Source organism: Megalops cyprinoides, chromosome 25, assembly GCF_013368585.1.
Source record: "Megalops cyprinoides isolate fMegCyp1 chromosome 25, fMegCyp1.pri, whole genome shotgun sequence".
Classification (NCBI taxonomy): Eukaryota; Metazoa; Chordata; class Actinopteri; order Elopiformes; family Megalopidae; genus Megalops; species Megalops cyprinoides.
The window spans coordinates 15008696-15036456 of record NC_050607.1 but is presented as its reverse complement, the minus strand read 5'-3'; the positions used below and the strand labels follow the sequence as shown (position 1 = coordinate 15036456).

Sequence of the window (27761 nt, the reverse complement as noted above, 5' to 3'; positions counted from 1 at the left end):
TAGGTTACAATTTTTACATGTTATCCATTTATACTGCCGTTCAACTTTACTATGGCAATTATGGGTTGATGTTGAGGTAATTTTCCCCCCTTTTAATGTTTTTATTTGTATCATATCATATCACATCATACCAGAGCTTTATTAAGGACACATACACGGTCCATAGCACCATATTAATCGTGATTACTGTTATATTAACCACAGTTATTGACACATTAACTGTATGCATATATATATATATATATATATATATATATATATATGCATATGCATATATGTATATATTATATCTCCTATTATACTTTGTATGCATGTGAGCAGAAACTAAAAAAGAAGGGTCAGAAGTGTACAGGAGACTGTGGGAAGATATGCAGCTGTGAGATATCTCAAAGTAGAACCAGGAGGGAGTAGAGAAGAGAACACATCTCTATGTGTGCCATAAATTACAAAGTAAGGCCTGTTGTTGGGGAGGATAATGGGAGTTAGACACTGTTCGGACATTGGTGGGGGGGTTAGGGTGAGACTGTCTCCTGCAGATCTGCAATAAAAGTTTTTGGCCTCAGTAATTATTGTGTAGTGTTGTGTTCTGTCTGCCTAATTTTTGAACCCACTGTGATTTATTAACTGGCATTGATTTTATAGGTGAAGTAGAAGAGGGGGGGCGAGATGAAATTTTCTCCTACATTGAGTACCTTGCCCAAGGGTACAGCAGCAGTGCCCGAGCGGGGAATAGGACCAGCAACCTTTTGGTTACAAGCCCTGCTCCTTACCACTTTGCTACAGTATGCTACCCATTGTTATCAATACATTTTAACACTGTTTTTATTTAACAGCAGTTACCCGAAACTTCACATGATCTATACAGGATGTAATTCAGTGCATCTGCATACAGCTGCGGTAATCAGAGACGTCTCTCCGGCATGCAACAGGTGTTTTGTTATGTTAGCGTAAGCGGAGATACTGCATGTCAGGCGCCGGCAGTCGGACGGGAGGCTGCGGAGTGCACACGCCCACGCACCGGAGGTAACAGTTAAACATCCCTGGTATTAGCGGAAGACTGGGTGAACTAAAAACATGTTTTAGAGAAACCGTTTCTCATTAATCACTCCTGCTTATCTCATCCTGGGCCCCGTTGCAGGGCATCTGCGTTACGAAACAGACCTGCCCCCTCGAGAATGGAGACAGAGGAGTGTTGCACACTCCATACAATATAGCAAAACTGATATGCCTTCAATGGTAGCAATGGTAGAAATGAGATGTGAACGGCCAGATTAGCATTGGCGAGATTCATGGAAAAGTGCTTAATAATATACAATGCCCAACTTATTAATTCATACCTCTGACTAAACAGGAGGTCGGATTCAGACAGGCTTTTCAGCTGTTGATTACGCCAGCTCCCTAGCATTCAATATAACCCACAATGTATTCGAAATAAAAATTTAAATCTTGTTTAGTTAAACTACTGTTGGCTCTTGGAACTTCATTGCCTGTAGTTACAGACACAAATGGCTTTCACCAGGATCATGTGGCATGGTGTTTATTGGTGTGTTCTCAGCAAAGTGCTGACCAGTCCTTTGAGTTATTGGATCAGGGTATTTCAGTCAGAACACACTAACCTAAACAGTTCTTTGGGTATCGGTTTTAAGAAATCCATTATATTTTTCCATAACTTCTGTGGCATTTTGATGAATCTAGTTTTGCTTTATGACACTCTGTAATGCACGTGTTCCAGCTGTGAGTTGTTTTCATTATGGAAATCTGTGAAGGGAAGATATTTGGTGACCTTGTCTCACTTTTAGTTATGCAAAACTACTGCTCTCTATAAAATGCAGGACCATTCAGGAATCTGTTGGACAGCGCATTCTTTACATGGGCCAGGTGCAGCTTTGGGCCAAAAGACATTAGTGTTTCTTAACAAAGCAGATGGGGTTATCCAGGGTTGAGCTGTGTTATTTTGGATTCTGTATGTCACTTGGATGACATCAGCACAGCTTCTCGCATCCTCCAGTTGGTGACTTTGCTCTAGTGTGCCAGGTGACCTCTGGGCCACGTTCCAAAGCTGCTGAAATGCACCTTTTGGTCGAGCCCCACATCATCGCGTTTTAGTCCTTGTAGGATTCAAATTAACTTCTTCCATACATTACATGTGAAAAACTGAGAAGCACTGAAAAGGGAAGGGATTTCTCCTGAACGTCTTGCGAAATTGTCAAAATTCAGTTGAACAAGGAACCTACTTTTCTCCCCATCGAGGAGACAAGGGAGAGAGGTAGGGAGAAAAGGAGGTTCCTTGTTCAACTGAATTTTGTCAATATTTCACAAGACCTTCAGGGGAAATCCCTTCCCCTTCCGGTGCTTATGAAAAGGGAAGGGATTACCGAGGAATTGAGAAAGATACATGAGGACGCATCTTCAAAGTATTGTGATGTACCCATTGTGTGGAAAAATAGTTGCTGTTGGCATGTGATTTGTGTGTATTTGCAGCACTCCTGTGTTCGTGCTTACAGTGTCATGGTGGAATAAGTCTGGCATGCATTTGGGGATTCCAAATTGAGATGAAAATATAAAGAAAAAGTGAAAAAAAATGCCTATTCGAGAATTGCGCCTATTCAAGAATAGGCTCCTTGCTGTGGTTAAACTTTGTGATTTGCCTGTTTTGTCTGTTGTTCTTGCACCTTATGCTAACAAGACAATGGAAGATTTGTTCCGCTCTGTTTCAGCAAACTTCAGAAATGAACATGGGTACCATTCGGTGCCATAAACCAAAATGTGTCCTTTCATTAATGTGTTTGCGCCATCTTGTGGTAATATGACGCTACTGCGAATCAATTCAGCGAGGGAATAAGTCGGTCAGTGACAGTAACTGTATGTTGTGAAGCTTGGCACGCCAAGTCCAGTACACGGTAGATTTTAGCTCCAATGTAACAGTAGAATGAGAAGTGGTCCGAAACAGCAAAGTTGTACACTTTCAGGCACTCGTTTGCAATTTTTGAAAAACGCAAAAGTGTAGCACAGAAGTAGTCTCGGGATTTTTTTTACCTAATATACCGGGAATGTGGTCCGTGGTAATATCCTCAGTATTGATATTTACATTCTTTGGAGATAATCACACGATTTCATTATTTCATGTCAGTAAAGACATTTAGAAATTAATTGAACTGGGTCCCTTAAATGTGTTGGCTGTTTCAGATTTTTTTTAAAAAAGTCAAACGAAGTCCACGGACTTTCATGCTGGTGTTATGTATATACTACTGAATATCCAGCAGAGGTCATCATAACTCTTTTAATTCATACATTAAATTGATGTATTTTTCAGATCTTAATTTGGAGCATCTCAAGTGAAATGAATTGTAATGCTGTTGCTATTGTTCAAGGATTGTAATTAAAAGTCATAATGGGTAAAAAAAAATACATCCTTATGAACAATGTTTTTTATTGAAACTTTCAGCTTCAGTCAAAGACAGTATTTGTGTAATGACATTCACTTGCTAAACAGTATTAAGCTCTTAAAAGACAGGCTTTCTTATCAAATCTTTATTAAAAATACTCATTACTAAACAATGAACGTTGTATTCCAAAAGATTTCTTGCCTGGACTTTTATGAAATTAGATATTTTTTGCTGCCCATCTGCAGAAGTTGAAAAAACATTGAAAAGGTACTCTGAGGTATTTATGAACCACATGTCACAGATTCATCAAAACTGCAAGACACAGCAGTAAAGATGATGAGGAGGCACTGAGTGTGATTCTGGACAGCCCGTGCTCAGCTTGGCAGCTCTGGAACCAGGCTTCATGAGGGGGAGAGGCAGTCACAGCTCAGGCTGGTAGCTCCACACCGTCGTGCCGGTCAGGCCGTGGTTCTGTTCTCGCACCGCCTCCGGCAGATCGTACCGGGCGAGCCGGAGGAGCTGCCTCTGGATGTTGTGGCCCTCCAGCTGGGCCCGTCCCGGGTCTCCGATCAGCACCCGTGTGCCATGGGCCGCGATGCACCTCCGCAGCCAGGCGTGCAGCCCGTGTGCCAGCGCCTCCTCGTAGAACATGTCCCCCAACAGGATGAGGTCCCACCCGTCCGGCTCCGAGCCAATCAAGTCCTTCGTCAGGCAAGGGAGGGGCTCCAAGCCGTTCAGCTCGCAGTTCAGCTTGGCGGCGACGGCTGCAACTGAAACGAACAGGGTGAGCCGTATTTCTTGTCACTTGCGACACATACCTGCCTCTGATTGGTTGATGTGTCTCGCGTAAACACAACAGGGCCAATCGCAGACCAAGCATGCAGTTCTGCCCCACAGGCTCCAAGCAGAAGGTGCTTGTAGGTACTGATGTAGGACCAGTATTACTGCTAAGCTTATATGGTTAAGGCTGGAATTGAGGCCAGGAAATCTAGTCCCACATCAGTACTTTTGCCAGGAGTGTGTCATAAAGTGCAGAGAATGCCCTATTGTTTTACTTAATGGCGGGAGAAAGCCCAGAGCACAAGTCCAATAAAACTAAGAGGACATGCAGCACAAATGGGTCATGCCCTTTATCATGGGACTTACCATGAACCTGAGAAGTTAACCTAACCTAGAGGTATGGTGCTCTGCTTTGGAAAAGATAGAGATGCATCCAGTTTACAAAATCAGTTGTTTGGACCATCAATCCAGGTAAACAAGTCATTTTACCTACCTGGGTCTATGTCATTGAGCAGGACATAAGCAGCACCACTGATTTTGGCAGCGATTGCGGAGGCTCCACACCCACTCCCAAGATCCAGCACCCTCTTGTTCCTGGTAACTTCTGGATCATTTAACACATACCTGATCGGCGGCAAAAATATTAACATGGTGGATTGCAAAACGCAAAACAAACTAATGACAGACGTGTTTTATTCGAAGTTATTCACGCTTTCAGAACAAGATCTGAATCATGAAAAGTGCATTTTGCTTAAATGTATTTGACATTTGTAGAGTATATACAATTCGTCACGTTGTCATTAGTATGCACATAAAAAGAATAAAAACTGAGAATACCAAAATGTTACAATGCAAGGCTACGATACGAAATAAGATTAGTAATGACATTCATATTAAATAAAAGTGTCACTTGGTACAGGAAGAGACTTCCTAATTGTGTTTCAAGACTTTACACGACATTACTAATTCGGCTCACATACCACTGCGACACATAAGCTAATGGATAATGTAAAAGTGCATCACCTTGAAAGGGCTTGTCCACCTGGCCAGTAAATTGCCCAGTATGGATCGGTGAACGGCCAGAGTTCTGGTCTTGCGTGCCAAAACCGACATTTTGGGGTAAACAATCTTAGACGGATTTCTGGCGTTAAATTATGGTCGTTCACTATTTCCGTGTTTTCCACAATGAAACGTTTAATGCCATCTTCAGAACTTACGTTATTCACAGTTGTATAGTGACTATTGCCACAACACTGAAAATATTTGTTTTTCACCCTGAGACAATTTCTTGTAAAGTGCAAAATTCTCCAACGATGCAACATTATAGCAACTTATATGGAGTAGTGATAGCTAGCAATGTCAGTTAGCAAGCAGTTACACATTTCATGACGTTTGGCTTGCTAGCTAGGCGCATACTATAACCAGATGGTTAAATAATGAGCACCATGAAAACGGGTGTCTGAAGCCCCTGCATGCAATGTTGTTCGCGTAATTACGTGAACATGCTAGTTCCACTCTCATAAGTTCCCTGGTGACATTTACTCAGCTAACTATATACACTGCAGACATCAAAGTAGGTTACTGTACCCAGCAAGACAGACATATGCTGTAAAGCCTGAAGATCGCTAACTAGTAAGGTTCTCTCACATCGATTCAATTCATTATTTTGTCATAATAAACGGCTCTCGTCATGTGCCTCTTTCTGCTGTGGTGCACCTATATTATTGCTCCCCTGTCGTGTGAGCTTTCGTCTTTGGTTCCGCCTGATAAACTTTGAACTCATTGAAGTTTTGCATTTACAGCTGTATATTAGCTATATCCATTTGCTTTAATTTACTTTGAAACATTGTGGTATCATAATAATTTGAATTATGTACAGTTGAACGGCAAGTCGCAACATGACATCAACTTCAGCGGTATCATTTCCATTTCAATTTCCAACGCCAGATGGAAGCAAAGTACAGGCAAATTTCCCGAAACGTTATTTTGATTTTTTTTTTTAGTTATGCGCAAATAAATGCTTATCGTTCCCCGTGTTAGAAATACATTGTTCTGTTGCTGATCAGCCAGTTTAATTTAGTCCAAATGTCAAAAGAAAGGACTGGTAATAGAATGCCTTGATAAATGCTGTTGTTCTGAGGGAACGTAACCATGGGAATGCCAACGCTAAAAGTTAGCCTAGTTAGCTGAACAATCGTAATCTTTTTTCAAGTTGTTTTACAATGTGGATCTTATCTCAAGCTTGCGTACTGTTTAATGCTAAAATGCGAAAATTATCCAAAACTGGATACTCAGATCTTTTCAGTTCTATAACTGGGGCTAACAATAAACGCAAGATTTTAAAATGGTATAGGCTATATATTTAATTATTTGTGATAGATGTTATCAGTGATAGATATACAACTTTGTTAGGTAGGCCTACAGTTCGAGAATTCGAGATATGCAATGGTGAATTTAGAAGTGTTTCCTTTTGAGAGCTGTCCAGAGTGCTGATCTGTGAACGCTGGCCACCGGTAGGATTAACGTTTCAGCCTGGAGCTATTAATTATGTAGGACCATGAAGATGGATTCTTTACACCGCGAAGAGCACGACCTTGGAATGGAAACATATAAGAACAAAACACTTGCATTCAGTCCCGTTTTGGATGAATTCAAACAGACTGAATGTAGCCTGTAACCAATCTAACCTACTGACAGATTTGCATATGGAAAGGTCGGTTGTTTTTAGTTTTGTCTTTCTTCCGCAGAGCAAAGATTGGACAAAAGCAGGCCTACATTTAATCTCACTTAGATGAAAAAATTTCAACCCTGATTACATCCTGATTTAAGAGCCTTTGTTTTGTCCTTACTTAATAGAAGGCTGCAGGGGCGAGACACCTCCCTGTGAATTGCTCTTGATTAAATCGTTGCTGTCGAACGCAGTAGGTGTCAGATTAACCATGAGATCCTTTGATATGGGTCTTTCATCTCAACTGTAATCGGTGTTTCGAGCAATTGTTAAATTCTTAAAAGTCGCGTCGGAGCTTCATTAACATTGTGTGTACCTCTGTGTTAAATACCTTCGAAAGTGCTTTTTACTCTGTAAGTACCCGAGATTGCTTTCTCTGTGAAAATACAGGATTTGCTCGAGGCGACTTGAATGGACTTTATTTTGAGTGAATGTTACAGGAAACCCAAACCTTTATATACTGACAATTTAGGTATTATGGTGCAAACCCGATGCAACGAACTGCTGTACTCTTGTTCTTATTGTTCTTAGTACGTGCATAATTTAAGATTTCTTTCATGATTTAATTACCATATCTGGAAGTAAACGTTAATTTTTTACAATCACTATCGCTTTTGTGGCGCCAATATCTTATAATGATCATATAAAAAAAATCTCAAAGTCCTCTCGAAATCATTTGGTAATTTGTTGATGTCTTAATTAGTTTTGTAAATTTTGTCTTTACTCAGTCCTTGAAAACAGCATTAACTCGCTCTAACGAATAATAATGCGCATGTGCTACATCCACATCATTGCTTATTTATTGATAATATGAGCGATTGTTGGCAACGCTTGTCTTAAATTAAAGCTAATTGCATTGTTAATTTTGAACGTCCCGCTTCACCACGTGATCCTCCCAGTGCCCGCCCCGGACCGCTGAAAGCAAGGCAAAGAAAACAGCTCTTGAGCTGAGGATCAGTCCAGAGCTGTCAGCGAGACGAGAGAAGGGGTAGTTGTGGTTCTCTTTAAGTCTCAAATAGCGGTCTCTCTGAGGAATCAACACGAGGAAGATTACTTTGTTTGTGTTCAGCAGAGCCTCTGCATTTATTTAGGCAAGTTTCTTGGTCGTCGGATTCATCGCCATGGAGCTTTTGGGATCGGAGTACTAGCCGCGGACAAAGCTGAGATCGTGATCCAGGATGAGCGTGGGCACTCCGGGCTCAGGAGCGGCTCCTTGTCGCTTTGCCCACTACTTCGTGATATGCGGAATAGACACAGAAACTGGTCTTGAACCGGACGAATTAGCTGGTAAGGTTCATTCATAATCTTAGTCGAAGGTTCTTTTTGGTATAATAACGGTAAAGCACTATTTTGAAAACTTAATGTGTTATTGCCTTGTCAAAAAACGGTAAAATTGACTGTCTTGCAGATCGAGCATTTGACAGCTGAAACTAATATACATTCGCGTGAACACCTAGAAGTTGTCGTGATTTTCGTGTTTTCTGCTCTTCCAATCCTTAAAACGGAAAATACCGTTTTGCTCCGCTCCGTTTATATACATAGCTTGGACACAGATTTCACTTCTACCACGGAAAATCAAGAGGTTTAAATTCATCATTCTGTGTGAATATGTTAATCACATAATCTGCTATACCGCCTATGAGCACATACGGCGGAGAGCCGTGCTTATTCTTGTCACAGTGCTGTGTCCGCGAAGTTATTGTTGTAGAGGATTGAGAACAACAGAGCACCGTGATGGCATTCATCCATAATACCAGTGAGTCAAGCAGTCACGTTGGACTCCGACAGAGAAAGAGACTAGCCAGTGTGTATTTTCGCTGCCTGTCCATTCTGAAGCTGAATGGCGTTGTGTGCGAGATAGGATAGCGCATCACTTAGCAATTTAAATACATTAATGATCTGGAAAAGAAATGTTAAAGGGGTTCAAATAAGGGAAACGAACAGTATGTTCAAAATAAAAATGTACGTTCCAGCAAGTGAGTTATGACTATTCTTAATTGAACCCAGCACTTGTATAGTGCACTTAGAGACATCTCCAACATAACAAAGCAACCAAAAGCCTCACTCATACTCTTAGGAAGCTGGCTTTTTTTGGGATGCTGTTTCAGTCCTGTGTTATTCTGTTACTGCATCACAAAGACAAAAGGGTGAGTGTCACCTGCATTGCTCTATAAACCTGCAATCCAGGCAGCCAGGGATGATACTGATATGTCCCCACAGATTGCAAATATAATTTTAACAATCTAACAAAGCTCTCCCTCCCACCTACCCTCAGCAGTGGCTGTGGTGTCAGTGGTACAGGTAACTGAACTGTAAGAGAGAGAGGGGGGGGGGGGTGAGACCAGGAACACATCTGAAACCCAGACATGGCTTTATTCATACAGACAACAGGCTCCCAATGCAGTGTATCTGTTAGCCTGACGGACATGGTTGCTGTTTGCTAGTGAGGATGATGCTGTTTTGAGGTTCAGAGATTTCTTTTGCCTTTGCTGTTCACAGGCAATGCCCAGTAATTTGATGCTTTGCGCTTAGCAGGAGTTTAAGTACAAGGCAGTCAGGCATAGTAGCTGGGGGGAGTTATGAGTCTGTGGCCACCTCTGTACTTTATTGCCTTTGTCTTTTGCTTGCTTGAGTTTGAGGGGGATAAGTATGGATTTTAAATAGATATCCTCGCTCCTCGCCATAGATAAGGGTGAGAGGGGTGAGAGCACGAACCCGATGGATCCATACCATCGATTGCACCGAGAGCCCAGTTCATGTTGTCAGGTCTCATCGGCGCAATCCAGCCGGCGTTATTGACGTGGGACGGCGACCGGCAATTGTGCGGGGAGAGTCGCTTTGGAACTCTTTCCCCCTCGATCACAGGGAAGTACCTGTCGCCAGTATCCCCTGCCGCTGATAGAAGGTGGGCAGGCTCAACAGAGCCGGTCACAGGGACCTTTTTTTTGCAGCACGTACCCTGTGAAGGACATCAGCCTGTCTCTGTAGAGCCACCGAGTGTCCCCACTCTCCTGTCAGATGTCCCTGTCTGCTCAGAGCCGAAAAGCAGAAAGCGAAATTGCTTTCCTTGCTGGAAACGGGGACATCAGTTCATTATGGGTTGACAATGAGGGGGGGGAAGAGGCCGGTTCTGAATGTCCTGGTTTCCTTTCTGGTAATAAATCACTCCATAGACGGCGTGCTGGTTCACTCCGCAGTCCTCTCCCTGCATATCTTTTTTCTACCCTGTGTATGTATTACTCACTGTATACGGGGATGTCCCTCGTCCAGTCTACAAACCTTTTCGTCATTGTTCTCTGTATGATTCAGCTCCCATAGCCTCAGTTCACAGCCGAAGCAAACCGGGGTATTTCTGTGGAGGCATTTTGCCCTTTGTGTCAGTACATAGCAGGGCTTGGTTAATATTCCTTTATTGTCTCGGTGGATGAGCTGACACGTATCCAGCGTCTGAGTTTCATACAAAGGTCAGGGTGAGCAATGCTGGGTGCAAAACCACATATCTTATCATTACAACACCATGGTGCATGCTAGGATAAATGCCCAAGTCCAGCATGGTCCTTTGGCTGTGTCCGTTACGAGCTGTTGGAGATCCAAGCATGTTTGGAAAGGAGCACGATCTTAGTACTATGAGATGAAGTTAATTAGGAACATGGTCCTCATAGGCCTGCTAAGCCTATACAAAGTAGTGCTGAAAGTAAGCAGCTCTTGAGAATTGTCATTATATGTACATTGAACTGGCTTTGTTCGAAAAGCGTCAGTTTGTCCCTTTGATGTAATGGGAGCGGACTGCTCAGTGTTGAGTTTTATCGGCTTGTCCTCTGCGACCCACGCCGTGCTCTTTTTACACCCAGGGCATTGGGCGCTCACCATGGTGATCCACGCCGCCTTACCCACAATGCTTTGCATCTTTTTTTCCCCTCAGTGTGCAGAGCTGGATTGATTCTGTGGCTAAATGGAGCTGACAGTCTCCTCCAACGCAGGGCCTAGCAGAGTCTAGAAGGTGCTTTGTGTTGAGCTGAGGCAGGTCTGCTTTGGGGAGGGGGGGGGGGGGGGGGTTCTGTGTCGAGGGGGTGTTCTGTGAAAAGATGGGTAGCCCTGACTGGGGGAGGCAGAAGCGAACACTGTTCTACATCTGCCCCCAAATCCCTGAAAGCGCGTCAGTCTTACCGGCAACTCCTGACGCAGATTTCCACACACGAAAACCAGATTGCGCTCTCCGTTTCGCTGGCGGACGCTCATCTGTTGTGATTGCAGATTTTTTCGCGGTCTGGTAGGATTGTGTCTGGCCGCCGGTGGCACAGCCGGGATTTGAGCTCCGTCGCCCTCTGGGGCTCTGCCGCATGCCCGGGCTCTGAGCGTGACGGGCCTGTGGCGTCAGAGCCCATATGTTCCTGGTGTTTCTGCACCTGCCGCTTCGGGAGACACAGATGCGGTGCCGGCGGCTCGGCCGTGTTTCTGTAGATGTTATGAGCAGCAGTCTAGTGCGAACTGGGTTACCAGAGGACCGGCGGCAGCACCACCGTAAGCCTCCTGTCTGCCGGGCCCCATTCGCATCCCCTGTACTGCTCTTGCCTGCCCGTGAACATTCCGGCCTTCCACCTCTATGTTCCATATTCCTCAGCTGGAGTTCCCACAGAGCTCCTGAACCGGTCCTGGGTGGTCAGAGCCGTTTAGTACCCACTGAGTGACCTGCGTTCAGTTCGTGCAAACATGGTGGCAGTATAGCGTAGTGGTAAAGCACAGGGCTTGTAACCACAAGGTTGCTGGTTCGATTCCCCCCTGGGGCGCTGCTGATGTACCCCCGGGCAAGGTACTTTTACCCACAATAGCTTCAGTAAATATCAAGCGGTAAAAATGGATACATGTGAAACCTATGTCAGTCATTCTGAATAAGAGCTAAATGACAATAATGCCGTGTAATGGCGATGTTGACGTGGGGTTATTTAACCAGAAAAGTTTGGGATATCGTGCCGACCATTCTAGAATGTAATTTTTGACTTTTGGTGTATGTTTGCATAACCGTCTCCTCCCAGACAGGCTTTGATGCAGTCTGTCATGCCCTGGCGGACAGTGTCTGTGTGTGTCCCCTCATGACGGTGACACGCGGTCTGGGAGGGAGGGGCTGAGCTCGGATTCTCCCCCTCGCGTTGCCACGGTGAAGGAAGGTTGCTGAGGACACCCCCCCCCCCCCCCCCAGCATGCGCAACACCGTAATCAATTATTCCAGTTTGCATAATTTGCGTGGAATGCTAATGGAGCGCAGCAGGAGCTCTCTGCGTGCAGATCGTCGGTCGCATTTTTAATGTCTTGTTGCGTCGCTCTCAGACTTCAAAGGGTGAAAGAGGACACAGACGCTCGGCGTCAGAGACAGCACTGGGAGGCCTGTAGGCTCTGCTTGCATCATCACTGTAGATGGCTCTGACGTAATCTCAATGGAGATGATGGTAGCTGATCAGGCTTGGTATGGGAAACTGCTAACAGCTGCTCTACCCCTGTCCAGGCCTGCTGTTGAGATGCAGCCCTCTTTTATCTGCTCTGTTCCCCCCTGTTGCCGTCAACACCTGCGGAAAACGCTGCGTACGCAAAAATGTTTTCCCCTGGATATTGGCTAAATCTGTCTCCGAACGTGATTAACCTTTCGGGATTGCGAGGCCCCTCTCTCGCCGCCTGCCAAAATCCCAAACTCGCTCCTTTTCTGAAATTGTCATCCAGATTACTGACGCCCGCATCTGTTTCGTCTCCGTCCCTTCTGTTCCTGTGGAGTCACGTGACCCGCGCGGCTCTTTGTGAGGGCGTTAAGGAGGAGGGGGGGGGGGGGTTTCTGAATGATGTCATCCAGCTGATGGCGGCGGGGGTCCCAGCTGGTCCCCCACTTTGTTTGGGGAGCCTGTGACTGGGGCATTTGTCATCTGACGCAATAGTGAGGGATTCATACACAGGTGCATGGATATGTGTGTACGGATACACTGGGGCACGCACGCACACACACCAGCAGGAAGCAGTCCCTGTCTTGCTGTGTTTGGTTGGTGGTTTGAGAGGGTGGATGTGGATGCTGGTAGGCAGGGGAGTGGTGGGAGGTCCCTGTGAAAGTCAATATGGAGTCTGGGACAATTGATTCATGGACCAGCTAGTAATGGGGTGCGGAGATTGCCGTGGTAATTCTACTTGTGGTCATAGGTAACGGGAGGGGGTACGGTGTGGTCCCTCCCCCACTGTACGCAGAAAGGACGGAAAGTCCCAGAGATCTGTCTCTGCCCTGAATGAAGCGAATGAGGCGGCCCGCCGCGAGCGGCCGTGGAGCAGGACTGTGTTATTTCTGGCTTTTATTTCTCTGCTGAGACTCTCCTTCCCCCGGCTAACGCCGGCCCTGCCTCCACCCTCCCATTGTTCGAGTCGGAGGCGGACTTCCTGTGCTTCTGAAGGGGGGGGGGGCAGGGTCACACTTCCTGCGGACCCGCCGCTCTGCTGCGGGGCGTCCGACGCCAGCCTTGTTCTCTCCGGTGCGCGTACATCCCCGCCGCCATCCCTGGTTGTCCCGGCGGGGCGCGGTACGGATTCGGCGGGGCGGGTTTGGGCGGAGAGTGAGCACGGCAGAAGCCCCGTCCTTTTTAATCCGTCCCGAGTACGGAGCTTCCGGTGCTGGCCCGGGCTCGAGTGAGGCTGTGTTTTGTTCGCCTCGTGTTGACCAGACTCTGAACTCTGAAGCGAAGGGGGATTTTTTTGGTCCAATGACAACTTGCTTGTGCTTATTTGAACCCTGTTTGGCCATGAGCTACAGCAGGTCATGGGGGCTATCAGGCAAACACACAAACATAACTGGGTAAATAAATCAGTGGTTTGACTGTAAAAGCATGTTCGTGTCCCTCTCTTTTGTGTCCTCACTTGACTTGGAGATTACCCATAACGAACCGAGGGGGCCGTCAGGGGAGTCTTTTTATACCCAAATCTGTCCTCTCGCTGTCCTCCTACTGTTGGCCTGGCCGTTCAGGGCTTCCGGGTTCGGCTGGAGATCAGGAAAAGGGGTCCGCAGTTCCAGGTTTGGAGCCCTCTCTGTGAGCTTCCTTCAGAAGCCTGTGGCTGAGACTGAGAATGCCACCTTGCTCGGATGGAAGGTTTTATAAGGGGTTGTCGCCGTAAGGCTCGCTGTATTTTTCCATAGGAACCGGCCAGCCTTCCTCATCCACTCAGTACGCCAGCTGGCTCAAGGTCTGCCCAGACAGTGGACTCATTTTGCCTTTGGCTCCTGCATCTTTGTACCTGAGGATATCACAAGAGGATGTTGGAAGGGGAGGGTGTGTGTCAGGGGAGAACTACACCAACATGGCGGATGCACAGAGATAACTAATAACTAATAACAGATGAAAAAGGCAAAAAGCTGCGTGCTTTCAGGTTGTGCTGTGTGGAATTCGTAGAAGGTCGGACTTCCCAGCTGGCGGATCCGGCGGTAAAAACGGGCCCCCCCTGACTGTGACACCCCGTGCTGCGGGCCGAGCTGGGCGACGGAGCGCATAGAGGCGCGGTGGTGGCGGGGCGCTGAAAGGCGAGAGCGGGGTCAACTATTTTGGGAGGCAATGCCACACGCGCCCGCCGGGCAGGGTGACAGCGGGTCAGCGCGTGGCCGCTCTGGCGTTCGGTGGCGGTAAAGGGTTCCGGGTAGCTGCTGTGGCTCTGATGCTCATTGGAGAGGAGGATCACCCTCTGTTTCCTGTGCTGCACGCACACACACACACACGCGCACACACACACACTGCTCGCTTGCTCCTGACTCTGATTACCCCTGCGGAGTGCGGAAGCTGTCTCTGCAAGTTCAGCTCCCTGTTAAACACCCTGCAGCCTGTCTCCTTTCCTTCCTGAGTGTTACCCCCTCACACTGGCTGGCGGGTGGAGGGGGGGGGGGGCTTCTACTCCTACACCAGATTCACCTCTAAGGCCTTTTAAACACCCCCCCCAGTCTCCCTCTGGTGTCTGCACCCCCACCTTCGCTGCCTCTCACCCCTGGACTCTCTCACACTTCCTGGTGTCTCTCTCCACCGTCCTCTTGCTCATTCTCACAGGTCTCCCTCTCCAAGGAGGCAGGTTCATCTGGCTTTAAAATAAAAAAAAAAAAGGATTCCATTATAGTGCATTGTGCTTGCCACAGCTGTGCAGTCTCTAAGCTTTGCTCGTATGTTTTTGTGTCCAAGCCTTTTTGCGATGGTGCAAAACAAATTTCCTAAAACGGAGGGAGAGAAGGGGCAGAGCGTGTGACCCGGCCGTGGGACTGCGGGTGCTCCCGTGCTAAAGGCTGGGGGGGGCGTGACCAGGGAGGCGGGGGTGAGACCGGTGGGAGGGCCCGGCTCACAAAGGGATTCAGGGGGGGGTTACGATCCTGCCATCTGTCTACGACGACCCAGCCTGGAAGTGGACACAATGGGTATGCAAATACCGTCGCACCTCCAGCGTCCCGGGCCTGGTGGAGTGTGTGTGTGGGGGGGATCTCAGAACGGCGGCTGCTGCAGACGGAGGAGAGACCCACACCCCTGCCCCCCGAGGCCCTCCTGGGGCTGGAAAGCCCCTTTGTGGAGGACACGTGACAGAAATGACAAAGCGGCCCCCCCCCCTGTGCTCTAAAGAGCGGAGCACTCCTCATCTTTCACTGCTAAAAGCCTGTCTAGTGACTTCCCGTTTCCTCATTTGTTTGTTGCATGCCCCTTTAATGGTTCTTGTTAAGTTGCACTGAAGGCATAAGAGCAAGGGACTGTATAGCCTGCACTCTAATGGAGTCATATGGCCGCTCGGTGCTGCAGTAAACGCATCTTTTTGTTATCTCCACATACAGGCATCACCCAGTTCTGAACTCTGTGATGGAGACCATGGGGAGCAGTTTAACTGTACAGATCTATCCTTGATCTCATGGGCCCTAACAGGGCCTTTGCAGTCTTATAGCAGAGAGAGGCTGCTGCCCAGACCTGCCTTGTCACAGAGACGTGCTGTCAGCGGCCTTATCTCTCCCTCTCAGACATGCCCACCCCCCCTCCTCATTCGTGAGGCCAAAGGTCAAGGCATTAGCGGATAATTGCGATGGTCATTCTTCAGTGACCGTCTCGTGCAGTTGTTTGCGTCTCGGTATACGGTAACACAGCCCCGGCAACCTTCAGTTACCCTAAACCCGCCCCCCTGCCGTCGCAGACGAAACGAACACTTAATCACTGCGGCTGTCGGAGCGCCGACGCCCCATTGATCGATGAGCTGACCTCTGACCCCGTCGCTCGTATGTTCTCCCGCCAGCAGCAGACGCGGGGTGAGGGGAGGCAGCGGTTACAGAGGGAGCCTAAGGAGGTCTGCTCTCTGCATTCTCCCTAATGCAGACAGCCTGTGAGCGTGGGGCGGGATCCGGGCAGGAGTGTGGGGATGCACTTTGCGATGAGTTTTCTTTCCCTCCGGCTGAGGATCATCACGTTCTCTGCTGTTTATTCCTCCCTCTCAGCATCGGTGCCCCTTTAACAACAAATACAAAATGCCCTTTGACCCGGTGTTCCTGACCCAGAGTTAATTTTTTATGACCGTTCAATGACTGTGTGTGTGTGTGTGTATCCTGTGCCCAAAGCAGGCGTCCTTTGGCACACATCAGCCCAACAGCTGATATTAAAAAGCCTGCTGTTTCTTGATGTCTTCAAAGGCCTGATGCAACACTAAATGCTCAGTGCTGCTCTAGGCTGGGGCGGTCCTCAACACGGCCTTTGGACAGTACGCACAGTTGGAGGTTTGGGGCCGGAAGCCGTGATAAAATACCTCGTGAAAGTCCCAGGATGACACGCGCTTTGAGTTGGGCGTCTGCGAATGTCCAGCTGCTAAGAAAATGACACTGTTGCGACAGCCGCTGGAGCTCTGTCCACTTGTGTGAGGGAATGGTGGGGAATTTAATGTGCGAATCGTCCGGTCTTGAAGGCGTTGATTAAAAAAAAAAAAGAGACTCTCCGAGATTTTCCTTTGAGTTTGACGGACTGGAGCATTATTCTCTCCAGAAAGGACCTGGCTGTCTTTATTCCACCCGTTGGCTTTTTTTGAAGAAGAAAAAAAACGTCAGCAGTTTTACTGTCTTTGATATACTGGCATTATAAAATCATTCTAAAGTCTTCTATTCTAACAGTGTAATAAAACTCAGAAGGCCTGTTTCAAATCTGTTCTCAATACGCTGGTTACCGGAGGAGGCAGCTGTGTGAAATTGGGTCTTTAATTTCAGGAACACTCCAATGCTGTCTCTGACTGCAAGCACAGACTCATAGAGCATGCAGTATACAGTATTTGTGCGACTATGTGTGTGGAAGTGTATTTCAGAGTTTTATGTAAGGCGGTATGTGGAGGTTTGCATGCATGTGTGTGGTATGTGTTAGCATTATATTTGGAATGGTGTAGTCCTTAAGTTGAACGTATTACTTTGCACATACATGCCAATCATGGCGCATATTTGTGATCTCAGCGCTGAGTTCGGCGCTGAAGCTTGACCGTGTGTGGTTAGGGTGTCCTGTTCATGCAACCTTTCATGCCACTTTATTAGAGGCTCTGTGTAAGCTGCTCTGGGTGAGAGCATCCGCTTAATGATGATGTGATGTAATGTAATTTAATGAGAGACGTTACCTGGGCAGGTGATTGGACACTGGAAGCCGGCCCCAATTCAGAATGATGACCCCATCATCATGCAATGTCTTAGACCTGGCCATAAACACGGCAAACCCTGCTGCTTGTTATGTATACAGAACAGCACCGCCTGTGCTCTCCCTGCTCAGAGCATAAGCGGGGGGAAGAGCCCTGCTAATAAATAAAGGTTATTTACAGAGACGCGGTTTTTATGGCTAACAAATAATAACCCCCACCCCCGCCTCCGTCCCCCATCACCGCCCCCCCCCCCTCCCTCCCTCCCTCCCAGTGTCAGCAGAAGCTTCTGGCAGAACTGCACCGATCGTAACATTGCCAGGCTCGTCGCCATGCGGCCAGGCCGCCAATCTCCTTACATAAGGGGCAACGTCTACCGCACTGCGGGTTGGCAGAGCGAGGACCTCCGTCTCGGAGATTACCCCCCCCCGCGTATCAGCATGCTCCACAAGGATTACGTTGCATAATTCAGAACGGCGGTGTCTATTGCATAATTTGTGCATGCGTGGCCGGGGCACGTCAATAAACCCAACGCTGCACGGGTCACAGACTCGCTCAGTGCTGATACGGAGGGAAACGCATGCGTGTCTGATTCTAATGGCCACATTTGTGCAGGATTAGTTGCATAGTTACATTCATTCATTCACAACATTCTTTATCCTTTACTGTTGACAAACTGCAAGGAATGTATACTTTACCTCAGTGAGCATTATAAATATTACTGTTTAGGCTTACAAAAAATACCCATACAAAAAAAAACACATTAAGAATATATTTTGAGAATATATTTTTTGGCTCAAATATATTGACAAATATGTAAATTATTGCCATTTTGGTAAATTGCAAAATATTTTTTTTCTTTGTAGCAATATATTGTAAATGTACTTGCGAAATGTTCTTGGACTTAACAATATACTGTATTTCTCAGTATATTAAAATATATTTCATTTTCTTATGGGTTAGTTGTAGAGTTACTGTTGGATTCTTTGTCCCTTTAAGGAATTCTGGAATCAGGCTCTGCAGAAATAATCACAAAGGCAGCCCAAAACAGTCATCCGTGAAGAAGAGATACAAAATCGATGTTATTTAAACGATAGCATTGCTCTGTGGAATCCCACACCAGGGGATTGTGGGTAGGAATCTCTGACTGTGACTTGAGACTCTCCCCGCTGGCATGTTGGGGTCGAAGTCCCAGTGCAGGCGTGGTGACGGGGAGCGTGGGATGAAGGGAGGAGGGGGGGTGGCCGTGTTGACTGTGCTCGCTGGTGGGCCGTCCCCCCCCCCCACCCCGGCGTGCTCGGCGCCCTGTCACCTCCGATAAGCGCCGGCAGGCGCCCTTGTGGCCGCATGCTGGCACGTGGAGCACGAGGAGCACGTGGCTGTTTTTTAAAAGGCCGCTATCCCAGCCATCTCTCCGCTTCGCTGCCTCCTGCTTAGGAGCTGAAACGCAAACACGGCCGTCGAAGTGCAGGGCAAACGCTTTACAGAGAGACCCGCCATAAAATGCTTTATGGCTGTCTGAATTCTGGTAATTGCATCATGAACTTGAATGCTGGAGAGTGGCAGGCAAAGTAGAGTTTTAAGAGGAATAAGAGGTGCAGTTTGAGGGCACTGGAGGAAATTAGGCTTTCTTAGGCCTCTGAACACCCTGCTCTCTCTGTGACATCTAAAGCCTGCCTGCTTATTTGACCCTCTCCAGGTTTAGCACACTGACAGCTTTCTGTGTAACGGCATCATTCTGTGCTGAAGGGTGAATATACCCTGCTCTGATAGTGACAGCATCCTGCATAAGAGCCGTTCACTATATGTTACTTATTGACACAATGGCTTGCCATTCTTGTCAGAATGGCTGAGTGGCTTAAGGTGCCGGACTCAAGGTGACCTACCTTCTGTTAGAGTGTGCGTGTTCTGGTCTCTGAATGGAGGCATGGATTTGAATCCCATTTCTGACGTAACGTTGTAGGCAGGAGTGTGGTGTAGAAAGGAATGGAGTGTGCTTGCGCAGTCAGGATTGGATGTAATCGTCTGCTGGAGTGGACCCTGTTTGCCCCACCCACTCTAACAGCCTCTCCTGTTTCTGGAAGTGCTTTGGCAATGGGATGGCCGAAACGGTACAAGCGGGGCGCTCCGGACAAGCGCTCTGGACCCTGAAGCCGTGGATGTCGGCGGACTGCTGACCCCTCCATGTCAGTTGCTCCAGCCGGCAGCACAAACAGCCGTACAAACACACAGCTGTGCATTAATGACGGGCACCCATGACGGAGGTGGACAAGGTACCCTTTAATAGCGCACACGCCCGAGTCGGAGGTGCGGGAGAGGCCAGGCTGGCCTGTGGGCGACGCTTTAATCCACCGAGTACCCGATGGGGCAAACAGCACTTCCTATGACCCGCTGTGTGACACTGTGAGACTGTGCTCGGCTCAAATGTTCCCTCACACCTCAGCAAAGAGGTATGAGCTGCAGCTATAGAGCTCTGAGCTTCTGTAGCGTGACACCACCTCCCCTGCTGTTTCCTTTTCTGTTTCCTCTCAGGGCTCGACTGAAGCTGCAGCCCCGAGCTCTCTGTGTGTGTGCTGGAGCCGTCTGCGTGCACAGCCCGGCCTTGTGAAAAGAGGGAGAGAAACGGGCTGTCACACTTTGCAAACTGTCTCTTTGTGTTCTGGTCTTCTAGGGCTTTTGTGTTTTTGCGCGCTCCTGTCTGAATTGATTTCCGCATTGAGGGAGATTGACTTCGTTGTGGAACAGACTCGCGTGTTATTGCGGGGAGGCGCTGGGCCCAGGCACGGCACCCGCAGGCTCTGTGAGGCTTCTGTGGTAAAGCCACACGGGAAAAGCGTGGTAGTAGAGTCAGAACACATGCGCACGTACACACACACGCGCACACACACGCTCACTCACTCTCCCTGTCCTTTCTCCCCTTTGTGTCTCTCCTTGTTGTTCTGGTCTTTACCCCATCTACCACACACACACACACACACACACGAAATCACACATTCACACTCTCACACACGCTGGCACATCCAGCCAGGAGGTGTGATAAGTGTCATTGTCTCCTTCCCTCAACTCTCCATCCTTTCCTCTTATAGTCAGATTGTGCCAGTGTGTGTTGATGACAGAGTGCTAATGACGAGTGAAAATCCGTGGGTTATAGATGTGTTTGACATTGTGATAATTGTGCTTTGAGCATGGATTAGCCTCACAGATGCGTTTCGGCGTGTTTGGCCTTTTAATGGTTGATGTGACCATTACCCTTTGACCTCTGGCCTGTGGCAGAAGGTTCCTTGACTGGCTCGGTTTTGCGGGTCAGGGGGTAAAGCAGGTGGACAGATGAGGATTATCTGGACGGGCCTTCTGCCGGGGCAGGAGGGGCCAAGCGGCAGACAGACCAGCGTCCAACTGACATCCAAGGCCACTGTCCTTCTGAGGTGACCCTGACGTAACAGCGACATGGATTAACGTTGGCCTTCCGGGGGGGGTTTGGTCGAGAGAGGCCAAAAGGCATGGTTCATAACAGTCCTCCACAGCTCAGACAGTGCTGACAGACAGACAGACAGACAGGAGAGAGACGACTTGGAAGTATGACTGTCAGTGGCCTGTCTGAATAACGTGTGGATTTTAAGTGGCTTTCAGTGGCCGAGCATTTTAAACGACCCAATTCAATTACAGTTTACCCAAATTATACGGCGCACGGTTATTTTTGGCCACCGCAAAAACACAAAGTGTGTCCCGTTAGAATTCTCTGAAAGATTGGATGTTATGTAAGTGTTCAGTAGCTGTCTCAAAGAAGATTAGCAATAAAGTTGCGTACACTTTGACTAATTTTGCTAAAGTGGGATTTGTTCGCTTTAGAAAGCGCTCTTAAGTCCTTGCTTGAGCTGTCCCTCAGTATAAATAACGCATAGACATCCGCTGGCGGCAAAGTTAAGAATGTATTGTAGGTGCAGCCATGGGGATCTAATCTTTCAGCTCTCCGACTGAACATTGCTTTGACGTTTATTTGACATGTGCGGTGGTTGCATGTCGCTGTGGTTCCTCCCAACTGCAGTAACTTATTTAACAGTTACTGTTGGGAAAATACATTGTCATCAGCCTTCATCTTCGTCATTAACAGCCAACAGCAGTCCAGTCAACAACAGCAGGACTGCTGTCGGCTGTATAATGTCACTGTCCTGCTAATCCTCAAGCAGATTGTGAGATTAATTACGATATCATATGACAGCCCAATAATGTTGCCATTGTGAAATGTAAAGATGAGTACTGGGCTCTGTGGTATAGTGACACAGCAGCAGGAGCTGTAAAATGGGGGGCTGTGAAATGTTAGCATTGCTCCAAATTGGATCCAGTTTACAGGCACTGTTCTGTAGTGTCCTGCAGCCAGGTGAGATTGGTTCACTGCCCCTCTTGTGTTTCGGCCAGATGCCTTTAAACGTGCCATTTTTACCGGTGTTATTGAATTATCCCACAGCTGTGGTTGGATATGAGGCCGCCGCTTCGGCACTGTGGGAATCCTGTTGCGCTGCCTCGACTCCGCTTACCCCTGATGCTTTGCAGTGTGGGCTGCACGGCATTGCGGAGTTCGGGGAATTTACAGCAGTGCCTCTCGTGGGATCAGACCCCCAGACCCTTTCTGGCTACCAAGCCGGGAGAATTCATCTGCTATTCCACACAGGTGCCATAGTGCGCATTTTTTGGACTCCCTGGGTTTGCGCCGCTGTTTTTAATGTAGCTTTGGCTCAGCCTATCAGGAGCAGTAGATGGTGGGTTTGCCAGTTTGGAGACAGAGTGATTGTGCGTGTGTGTGTGTGTGTGCGTGTGTGTGTGTGTGCGTGTGTGTATGTGTGTGTGTGTGTCAGGGGTGTTCATAATAGAGACAGATGAGCTTGTCTCTGAATCCTGGCAGCCGACCTTGGCAGAGATTGATTAAATGTGCGTGAATGTTATGATTGGTAATACTGGAGGTTTGCACATGTAATACTGCTATGCTGGCGGGTGGGGTGGAGGGGGGGGGGGGTCATTTGCTGTGAAAGTGGCCGTTTCCTCCGTTAATGTCAGCAAACATTGATAACTAATACGTTTTCAACCAAAATCCACTCCAGTGTGCATCTGTCTGTATTGGTCTGTCTGAGACCTCCCGTCTGTTTTTCTCCCAGTCATTTGTGTTCCTTCTCTCCGCCTTTCTCCTTGTCTCTCAAATTCTCTCTCTCTCCCTGCCTCTCTCTGTCATTCCTTCTCTTTCTTTATCTCCCCAGTACGCATATCTCAAGAAGTCCATGTCCCTCCAGGTGCCTGTTTATATCCAGCCGACTTTGTTCCCCTCAAAGACAGACAAACCATCTGTATTCACCAAGAGCATTTAAACGCTGCTCCGCTTGAAGGCTGAGCATACTGCCGCTGTGGAAATGCCTTACGCAACAGTCTCTTTGACCCTATTCGGTGCAGGAGTATCTGTTTGCCTGTCACCTGTTTTATGCTATGAAATTGACCCCCGTTCCCCCCCACACACACTTGTGAAAATGGCCGCAGCAAAAGAGTCGTGAATTGCACCACGGTAATACGTTTACTGCGGCGAGGATTCGAGATGCTGTCTTTGCCAGTGCGGCTGCATTGAGAAAATTGAATTAACCAAGAGGCTTATTTGCTTTGATGTGACCTCCATTAGCAGAGCCCATTACTCCTATACAGAATGTCAAGATGCGTTAGGAACAACTATGGCGACAGATGGCTTCGGTTCAAAACAAATTATTTCTTATGTGAATGTAGTTTTCCCCCCTCCCCCAACTGACTGTTTCATACAGAGAGAAAAGAATTCATGTTTTAAGGTCTGTGGAGCTAATTTTACGTCTCCTATATTGACAAACTCGGTTTGATATGCGCTCTTTCTGTGTTTACAGTTTGATGAGGTTCTGCAGTCTCCATGGCGCTGTTTGAATTATAACTGTCGCTTTACACGTGGAGCCACATTGCTATTGATTAGTGTGAGCTACAGTACCCACAGCCCTAGGCTGGCAGGTGTGTGTGTGTGTGTGTGTGGGTGTGTGTGTGTGTGTGTGTATGTCTGTGAGAGTCGGGTTCTGCATCTCTGTTGATTTTCGGGAGGCACAAACTAGGTCACATTAGTATGGACCACAAACATGGGAGAGAAGAGGAAGAATCATCTGAAGGATTTTCAAAAGCCATGTTTGCAATTGTTACATGGATTTCACTGTTGGAGACTTAGTCCTACCAATGGTACTAACAAATAGGAGATTAGTCTCACGGAGGAAATACAGTTATCTGAACACACCGTCATATACAATGTATACTGTATGTACAATCTTCAGTTCATATGTGTGCAGGTAGTTCTTAGACTATGGCACCAAAGTATTTGACTTTGTGCTCAGCATTATGGATTTAACCACATGAGATATAATTAATTTTCCATTGCATTGTGGGAAACCGCTTGGATTCATCCGTATACTACAGCTACAAGGTCAGTATGTTTGTGCATGGTGGGCTGATGGAAAGGTTGGGTATCTTCAGTGTGTGTGTGCTCAGCCAATGAAAACACTGCACCACTGGGAATGATGGTGCTGATTGGATTTCAGGAAGATTAATAGCTTTGCCCTCATGACCCTGACAGCTTCGCTGAACTTTCCTGGACACACATTTAGGTCTGTTCTGTAGTGGTTAATTCCTTCGCCTCCAGGATTTCACTGAGACGGTGAAGTACCCAGACCATCAGCTCTTGGATAATGGCATACATGTGATTACAAAGTATATACGACACAACACAGAAAATCATGTATTTCAATACAAGACACGCTGGCAAAAATGTATTAAATGACAATAAATTACAGTCTGCAGACCCAAAATACAATATCAAAACACAAGATACATTCTCACTAAATTTCGAATAGAGTTATTTCCGTGAATGTTAAAAATAATCAATCACCATGCCTTATAAATGTAATAAATTGGAGCGAATGGGAAAGCATGGGGAAAAAACATTAAAAACAATTTAGTTTGTTGTAGTAATCATATTTAACTTATGTATTCAGAAATACAAAATCTATTACTTTGATGTATCTTGTATATATTTCCACTCAATGTAAATACAAGTAAAGTCATTTAAGTACATATTTCAAAGTATATGAAATTATTGTCTTGAAATAATAATAAATGATATTTTGAAACAGCCTGTCTCTGACTAGGTGTTACTGTTTGGACACAAACACACACACGCACGCGCTCACCAATGAAGCAAGCAAATCCTTGGTGATGACAGTTCAAGCCAGCCTTTCCCTACCCTGCTAAAGGTAGTTTTCTAAACCCACATCTCCGCATTTCCTCATTAACAGCCAAATCCTGGCCGGGTTCTTGTTCCCGAATCTGCGGAGGGCGTCTCGCAGGGTGATGAAAGAGCCGTGCGGGTTGAGGGGAAGGGGATTATTTCACAGCGATTCAGTAATCCGACCCTAATTGGTGCACATCTGAAGATTTGATCCGCGCATCTCGCCGCCCCGTATCAAAGGAGACGGAGACGGATTGAGATGTTCTTACTGGATGACTAATAGCCCTGGCCCGATGCCAGGGGGCCTGTGTATTCCTTGAACCCCCCTCCCCTCCAGTTCTTTGAAATAGTGCTCCCGAGCAAGAGGCAGCCGCGGCCATAAGACTGCCGGAGCATTGATGTGGTGTGTGTGTGCGGCAGGAGAGAAACGTACGGAGCTGCAAGGCGGCAGCCTTTGTGAGGGATTACACATTGTTATCCTCCCTTCCTGCGGTTTTGCACACAGAAACTGTGGGGAAAGCATGATTAAAGAGTAGAGGTGTGCTGTCCGGCCTGGTAAGAAGAGCTGTTTGGCAGATTCGATGGCACCATCAAAGGGGGAGTAAAGAGGACAGGTGAAGCTCTTGGGTGCAGGGGTGGGGGGTGTTTCCACCTGCATGTGGCCCAGGCTCTGACCACACAGTTACTCCTGGCTGCCCATGAGATGTGCCTCTCTAGAACGTCTACACGACCTGCCCACCTCTAGCTCTCACAGATTTAAACCACTTCAGAAGGAAACGCAGCATTAGTGACACACATGTTCACTTCTTGGGTGACCGTTTGCATTAGGCTTTGCATTGAACTTTTTTTTACCCTGTCTAAAAGGCATCACAGCAGCTATGATTGGCCCTTTGCTGTTGACTGCAGGTGCTGTATTTCCTCTGGTCATTCAGCTATAGCTGTCCACTATTGCTGTATCAACCATAGCCAATTCCTCAGCCACTAAAATACATTCTACGTACCCTTACAAATGCTTTCAGGCGATGTCCCCTTCAATAAACGCTATTGGCTTTGAAGCCGGTATGTTGGTGTCTTGGCGATCAACTAACCAATTAGGCTCTATTTTTGATAGGTCCTGCTCCAGAGGGGAGGTTTAGATGTGCCCGTTTTTGGAGGACGGAGAGGGAATGGTTTGCACAGCAAGCGGGCGGTGATCACGCAGACCAGAACGGGGCCCCATTATGGTGTCCGATCTCTGGGGGCAGAATTTGGCTCATTATGTTCCCCCGAATCCAGCCGAGGCAGAGCCAGAACTTGTTATTATCGTCGGCTCTCTGCTTTCAGATACCGAATGGAGTGAGCTCGGCAGAGCTGCCAGCCGGACCGCTGCGGCAAATCTCTTTTTGATAGGCCCTCCTAAAAAAAAAAGAGCCCCAGAAAGTCTCACAGGACCGTCGCTGCCTAGCAGAGGGTGTCCATTTCGGAGTGTTGGACCAGAGCCAGACTATTTATACCCCGCAGTCGGAGTGGATCCCACCTGGAACGGCCAGAGCTGATGCAGCAAGGCCTTCTGGGAGAAAAGACACCGATGATAACATCACCGCCTGGCTTGACATTCATTCCTGTCTGTGTCATCTCTGAGACATCACCCGCAAAGCTGCCCCCACCAGTGTGCATATGCTGAGATTTTCAGTGCTTTGGAAGCTGCTCTTTTGTTGCAGGAATGTAGGACCCCCTCCAGGGATTCGGCTGCATTAACATCGTGGCTCCGCTGTGAACTCATTGTGAAGGAAAATCCTCCTAAGGCGAGGGAAACTGTGTCTTTTAATAGCAACTGAGAAACAATACAAACACAGGGCCTTGCTGATCTCAGCCATCAGATTGAGTATTGATTGTTAATTAGGGCTGGCCTCCACTCATAAATTTCCACCAAGTGTTTCGATTTAAGGCTAAGCCGTGCAGAAAACCGCCGTCCCTGAATTACTGACGGACTGAGAGAGGGTCTCCCCCAAAATAACAGCAATAGCTTTGCTTTACCACTAGATGGCAAAAAGAAGAGATCCACCAAAGTAGAGCCGTGGCCCCTGAACACTGCCTTCCCTGTTCGGGAACTTGTTTTCTCCTCTTTAAGAAAGAAAAGAACAAATGCGAACAGGGAAGAAGAACGAAGAGCTGCACCTGCTGTCTTTGTTGAGTCGTTTGCATAGACAGAAAGTGAGACTCTCCAACGCCCACTGAGACGGCGGCCAAGGGTGAACACACCCCCGCTCCCCTTGCAAATGCTCGAACTGAACGATAAAACAGCCCCCCCCCCCCCTTTCACCCCAGAGACAGAAAACAAAGTGGCGAGTGTCTCGGTTCTGGGGGAGCGCGAGGGATGACATCAGAGTTCCGAGTCTGTCCTCATCGCAGCCTAATTAACCCTGAATTACTGCTGAATGGGCCCGTTTGAATGGTGCTAATCCGTGTTTGTAAGGGGAGGGGGGACGTGGGGGGGGTCTGCGATGGCCGGCGCAAGTGTTGCCGTGCGTTGCGTGTATCCCCAGTCACGCACAAAAAGCTCGTGTGTACAGATAATTTGTGATAATTAAGCGATTACGTGAGTCCCCCCCCCCAACCCCCGATGCTGGCGCTGTTGCTGGGAGACAGATGGGCTTCGCACCATAACAGAGGCTGACAGGGTTTGCCCCAGCAACCCCCCCACACCCCCGGGCATGGTGAGCTCAGACTCGGGACCCGTGCCCAGTCGGAGCAGGTGCTGGTGCTGCTCCCACACTTAATGGAATGTGTCTCAGAGCGAAGGGGTCGCCAGGCACTGGGTCCCTGCCATGGGGGGGGGGGGGGGAGTCTGGAGAGGGGGGGAGCCACAGATGCAGCCATTTATAGTGTCATATCATGGGATATCTGTATACTGCAACATGTGTCACTTCAGATAATGGGATTTTGCTTGGAAATGTGTGACGTTGTGACACTTCAGATTCTTTCT

At 47.7% G+C, this 27761-nt stretch overlaps 2 protein-coding genes across 4 annotated transcripts in view; one reads left to right on the top strand and one right to left on the bottom strand.

Moving 5' to 3' along the window:
* Window positions 1-3594: 3594 nt before the first annotated feature.
* Window positions 3595-5488, bottom strand: etfbkmt (electron transfer flavoprotein subunit beta lysine methyltransferase). The gene is made up of 3 exons (XM_036519728.1): window positions 5190-5488; window positions 4660-4790; window positions 3595-4156 (listed from the first exon to the last, which is right to left on the bottom strand). The coding sequence occupies exons 1-3, from the start codon at window positions 5486-5488 to the stop codon at window positions 3807-3809; spliced, it is 780 nt and encodes a 259-aa protein (XP_036375621.1). The 3' UTR covers window positions 3595-3806.
* A 2379-nt stretch (window positions 5489-7867) lies between these two features.
* dennd5b (DENN/MADD domain containing 5B) overlaps window positions 7868-27761 on the top strand; it is an 81970-nt gene continuing 62076 nt past the window's right edge. For all 3 annotated transcript variants that reach the window (XM_036519927.1, XM_036519925.1, XM_036519924.1), the window contains exon 1: window positions 7868-8181. In XM_036519927.1, coding sequence (XP_036375820.1) covers window positions 8073-8181 — 109 coding nt within the window. In that variant the 5' untranslated portion in view covers window positions 7868-8072. The remainder of the gene's footprint in view (window positions 8182-27761) is intronic.

Bases quoted from the DNA above. Each gene is read 5' to 3' on its own strand.
- etfbkmt (XM_036519728.1), bottom strand. From the start codon at position 5,488: ATGTTGCATCGTTGGAGAATTTTGCACTTTACAAGAAATTGTCTCAGG. The intron at 4,791-5,189 runs GTGATGCACTTT...GCCGCCGATCAG, and splicing joins GGTGGACAAGCCCTTTCAAG to GTATGTGTTAAATGATCCAG. The intron at 4,157-4,659 runs GTAGGTAAAATG...TGTTCGTTTCAG, and splicing joins GCTCAATGACATAGACCCAG to TTGCAGCCGTCGCCGCCAAG.